The sequence below is a fragment of the Apium graveolens genome, chromosome 4, assembly GCF_009905375.1.
Source record: "Apium graveolens cultivar Ventura chromosome 4, ASM990537v1, whole genome shotgun sequence".
NCBI lineage: Eukaryota > Viridiplantae > Streptophyta > Magnoliopsida > Apiales > Apiaceae > Apium > Apium graveolens.
In genome coordinates, this window is record NC_133650.1 from 259,665,414 (window position 1) to 259,671,188 (window position 5,775).

Below are 5,775 nucleotides of genomic sequence, written 5' to 3' on the forward strand. Positions count from 1 at the left end.
GGAGTCTAGGGTCCATGAGGTGGAGGGAAAGCTTGCCATCATTGGGAAGAAGTATGCTAGCTCGGAAGAGAGGAGGAAGAAGGAATGGAAGGACCTCGAGGCTGCTTATCATAGATCCACTAGGTTCACTACAATGATGGCTGAGCACGATGACAAGATGCGCCCCATTAACATGACAATAGGTTGGAATAGGGGTGTCAAAGATGTTCAAGGCATATGGCCGGATGTGGTTGATCCAAGCCTTCTATCTTGCCCTTGGCAGATGCCTGTTATGGACCTATCTGAGCAACCTTTTGGATCGGTGCCCTCGACTCCTCGTATGAGGTCCCAGTCAAGCTCCAGCCACTTGGGATCCGGTTCTGGCTCCAAAGGCAAGGCCCCTTCGGGTAGTCCCAAGTCCAAGGCAGCCCTTCGAGGGAAGATGAGGGAGCCGATTCCAGGGAGCAGTGGTTCTTCTTCTGAGGAAGGCTCGAAAGGAGAGGGGGAGGACTCTTCTGATGAGTGAATGATGTGGCCTTGCATGGCCTTGATTGCATGTGGCTTTTATTTTCAGAACTTATTTATTTAAACTTTTATTGGTTTGTAACCTATTGGTCCTTCGGGACTTTTAACTTATGATCCTTCAGGATCTTTTATATATGTAATTTGTTTGATCTCATTTCATACTTGTCTTTTATTTTCGGTATTTGGTCTTTTGGGACTTGCATTCCTTCGATGCTCGTACTTAAATAAATTGGCAGACAAGATGATAGAAATAAACTTGCATAAATAAATAATATCTCTAAGAAGTGGGTTCAACCCTTACATAAAATGGTTTTGTCGACCTTATTTGTAAAACTAATGTTAAGTAATAGGAACATGTAGTGAATGTCCTAAACATAATAAACCTTCAGGTCCGAAGCATGCCAAGTGCGAGGCACTTCATTACCATTCAAGGTCTCTAACTTGTAGGATCCTTGTCCTAGTGTCTTCCTGACCTTATAAGGCCCTTCCCAGTTGGGGGCTAGCTTTCATCTCTCCCCTACTCCTGATGCCTCAATCTTCCTCAGAACCAAATCCCCCTATTAAAAGAACCTTTCTTTAACCCGTCTATTGTAATATAGGGAGGCTCTTCATTGATGCTCTGTATTGTGGGTGTTGGCTTCATCCCTGACCTCGTCAATGAGATCGAGAGCGAGCCTCATGCCTTCTTCGTTTATCTCTGGTTCGTAAGCTTCGATCCTAGGGGATCCATGAGTGATCTCAAGGGGCACCACTGCCTCGGCTCCGTAAGCCAGCATGAATGGGGTTGCTTCAGTTGTCACTTTGCAGGTGGTTCGATATGCCCATAATACAGGCAGCAGCTCATCCACCCAAGTGTTTCTCGAGCATTCAACCCTCTTCTTAAGTCCATCAAGGATGATCCTGTTAGCAACTTCCGCTTGCCCGTTTTCCTGAGGATGAGCAACCGAGGTGAAGCGAAGTTCTATGCTGTTATTATCGCAGTACTCTCCGAACTCTGCATTATCAAATTGTTTCCCATTATCCGTGACAAAGGATGTGTGGGATTCCATATCGGCAAATCACATTCTCCCAAAAGAATTGGTTAATCTGCTTGGTGGTTATCTTGGCCAGTGCCCTAGCCTCAATCCACTTTTTAAAGTAGTCTATGGATACCACAATGAACTTCCTCTATCCCGATGCTATAGGAAATGGTCCAAGTATGACCATTCCCCACATTGCAAAATGGATGGGTGTGCTGATCGATATAAGCCTCTCTGGGGGATGTCACTATCGGAGCGTGCCTTTGACATCTGTCACATTTCTTAACATAAGCCTTTGCATCAGCTAGCATAGTTGGCCAGTAGAATCCCAACCGAGTTATCTTATGAGCGAGGACCCTGCCCCCCAAGTGTTGTCCACAAATTCTTTCATGGGCTTCTTTAAGTGCCTCCTCTGCTTCAAGAGGTCTTAAGCACTTCAAATACTGAATAACAAAGGACATTTTGTAAAGAAGGCCTTCGATCAACGAGTATCTCAACGCTCTAACCGACAGGTTGCGTGCCTCTTGGGCATCATCGGGGAGCCACCCAGTTTCTAAGTGGGTCTTGATCGGGTCTATCCAACAGCTTGCCACACCAGCTGGCGCTATCAGATTTATGACATGAATAGTGGGGTCTTCAAGACCTGGAAGTAAATACTTCTCGGATAGTTCTCGATTTCAGATGAGGCGAACTGAGACAAGGCATCTGCCGTAGTGTTCTCCTCTCTCATAACATGTTCTGCGTACCATTCATCGAACTGAGTCAGTATTCCCTTTACGACTCTCAGGTACTTGGCCATAGTTTCATCTTTGGCCTCAAACTCTCCATTAACTTGAGCAACTACAAGTCTTGAGTCTCCGCAGACCTTCAAGTTTTTGTCCCTCAGGGCTCTAGCCAAGCCTAAGCCAGCTATCAATGCTTCATATTCTGCTTCGTTGTTCGTAGTCGGAAAGTCCAACTTCAAAGCATATTCAATCATAAACCCATTAGGAATTTGCAAAACTAGGCCTGCACCACTAGATTTTGTTTTGGATGCTCCATCAAAATGGAGAACCCAATACTCTTTTAAGGTTGTTTCTTCATCCTTCTCCTTCTCTTCTCCCTCTGGGGTTACTATCTCTTGCCCCCAACTTCTTGGTCGTTAATGATGCATTCGACCACGAAGTCTGCTAAGGCCTGAGCCTTGATGGCCGTTCGAGGCTTGTACTTGATATCAAACTCTCCTAACTCAATCACCCACTTGATGAGCCTTCCACTAGCCTTTGGGCTATGAAGAATGTTCCTCAAGGGTTGGTCGGTCAGGACTTCGATCTTGTGAGCCTGGAAGTATGGTCTTAAATTCCTCGAGGTTGAGATGAGAGCAAGCGTAAACTTCTTCATGTTGGAGTAATTCAACTCTGCTCCGTGGAGCACCTTGCTTACATAGTATACAGGCTTCTGGAGCTTCTGCTCTTCCTTCACGAGGACTGCACTCACGGCTTATTCAGATACCGCGAGGTACAAATAAAGAATGTCTTCCGGACTTGGTTTGGCCAACAACGGGGCTTCAGTCATGTACTTCTTCAGCTGTTTAAAGGCCTCTTGGCTCTTTGTTGTCCATTCAAAGTCCTTCACCTTCTTAAGGGTTTTGAAGAAGGGCAGGCATTTATCTCCAGACTTGGAGATGAACCTCCCTAGAGTTGCAATTCTTCCTGTCAGCTTCTGAACGTCCTTGATGAAGCATGGTGGCTCCATGTCTAGGATGGCTTTGATCTTGTCGGGGTTGTCCTATATTCCCCTCTTAGAGACCATGTGACCCAAAAATTTTCCATACCCAACGCCAAAAGCACACTTGGCTGGGTTTAACATCATCTTATGGTGCCTTAGTACTTCAAATGCCTCTCTGAGGTGACTAATATGATCGGCCTTGCTTAGGCTTTTGACTAACATGTCATCAACATAGACCTCCATGGTCTTCCCAATTAGATGGGCAAATATCTTGTTTACCAGTCTTTGGTAAGTAGCTCCTGCATTCTTAAGTCCAAAAGCCATAACAAGATAACAGAATACACCAAAGTCAATTATGAAAGATACCTTGGGGGTGTAATCCTTATGCATTCTGATCTGATTGTAACCACTGAAGCCATCCATGAAGCTCAGTATCTCATGTCCAGCAGTGGCATCGATTATGGTATCAATCCTTGGTAGGGGGTAACAGTCCTTGGGACAAGCATCATTCAAGTCAGTGAAGTCAATACATATCCTCCACTTTCCATTGGCCTTTTTGACCATTACAGGGTTAGCCAGCCATTCAGGGAATTGCACTTCCTCAATAAATCCAACTTCTAAAAGCTTCTCAACCTCCTGCTTAATGGCTTCCGGCCTAACAGGGGCATAAGTTCTCTTCTTTTGCTTTACAGCCTTCCAAGTTGGATCAACGTTCAACCTATATATTATAAGGTTTGGGTCAATCCCCGGCATATCAGCTGTTGTCCAAGCAAATACATCATTGTTTTCCTGGAGGAAAGTTGTCATTCGACCCTTCAAGGGCTTGTCTAGAGATGCCCCCATGTACGTGACCTTCTCCGGGTCTAAAGGGTCTAAAGGAATTGGGAGCAAGTCCTCGGCTGGCTTCCCTCGCAGTTCATCATCTTCTCGGACATCCATGTCTTCTATGGGGAGGACTTGCCCCCTGTTCCATCGGGCCTAAATGCTGCAACATAGCAACTACGGGCCATCTTCTGATCTCCCCTTGCTTCTCCAGCACCATTTCTAGTTGGGAACTTCAGTACCATGTGGTAGGTTGAGGGCACGGCTTTAAAAGCATGGATCCCTGTTCTACCCATGATAGCATTGTAAGTAGAGGCTTCCTTGACAACTTGAAAGTTCAACATCTGAGTGGCCTCCCTGGGCTCTTCCCCGATAGTTATGGGAAGTTGTATTGCTCCTTCGACTTTACATTCCATATGGTTAAACTCGTAGATGGGTGCGTCGAATGGAGTTAGCTGAGAATCATTGTAGGCCATCCTTATGAATGTGTCATGGAACAGAATGTCCACGGAAGCTCCATTGTCCACTAGAACCCTCATAACAGGACAATTTCCAATTATCTAAGTGATAACCAGAGGATCATCCTGGGGAAATTTCAAAGCTTCAAGGTCTGGGTCACCAAATTCAAGTGTCATCTCCGACTTAGAATGCTTATATGGCTCTCCAAATATGCTCATCACTTCTCTTGCATAAGCATTTCGGGAGTTCATTGTAGTACCGGCTGCAGTAGGTCCTCCTGAGATCATATTTATTACCGGCCCTCAGGGCTGTGGGTTGCGATCTCTATCGTTACCCCTTCGATCGTCATCTCTTCGATCATTATCTCTCTTTTGGCCTCCGGCCTCTTCACGCTTGGTGAAATGTCGAAACTTTCCCCTTCGGATCAGATACTCAATCTCATCCTTAAGTTGCCTACAATCGTCAGTATCATGACCGACATCTTTGTGAAATCTGCAGTACCGACTCTTGTCTCTTTTTTCGGGATCTCCCCTTAGTGGCTTCGGCCATTTGAAGTCTTTGTCCTTTTCAATTTCCATAAGGATTTGGCTCCTTGGAGCATTCATCCTTGCATATTCAGCGAACCTTGGTTGCTGATTCTTTTTAGAAGAGGAGGAGTCAGAGTTTTTTCCAATTCGTGGATACTTGTCCTTGGCATCATACTCCTGATCCGTCTTCCGCTTCTTGTTCCCAGTAGGTTCGTTACTCACAACTATCTTCTTCATACTTTCCTCCACCTTAATATATTTCCCAGCTCTATCCTGGAGCTGCAACATGCTTTCGAGAGGGCGCTTAGCCAAGGACATCTTAAAGAACTCGTCTCTAGTCCCTTGCTGCAGGGCTATCATAGCTACTTTATCATCAAGATCAGGGACCTTCAAAGCCTCCTTCGTAAATCGATTCAGATACTCTCTCAGGGACTCCTTTGCTCCTTGGACTATACCCATGCGAGATGCTGAGCTCTTCTCATGCACTCTACCACTTATGAACTGCTTAATAAAAGCTTGACTCAAGTCCTTAAAGGATCCAATAGAGTTTGGGGGTAGACGGCTATACCACCTTTGAGCCATGCCCGATAGGGTTTGAGGGAAGGCACGACACTTAATAGCGTCGTTCACGGGCTGTAATAACAGGGCGTTAGAGAACGTCCTAACATGATTAGCGGGGTCGCCAATACCATCGTATGCTTTAATGGTGGGCATCTTGAACTTCCTTGAGATACGAG

General features: G+C 45.6%; 1 protein-coding gene across 1 annotated transcript; it reads right to left on the reverse strand.

The window, feature by feature from the left end:
• Window positions 1-1,112: 1,112 nt before the first annotated feature.
• LOC141719564 (uncharacterized) lies at window positions 1,113-1,553 on the reverse strand. Its single transcript, XM_074521941.1, has one exon. It carries the CDS (start codon window positions 1,551-1,553, stop codon window positions 1,113-1,115), a length of 441 nt encoding a protein of 146 aa, XP_074378042.1.
• Window positions 1,554-5,775: the final 4,222 nt, after the last annotated feature.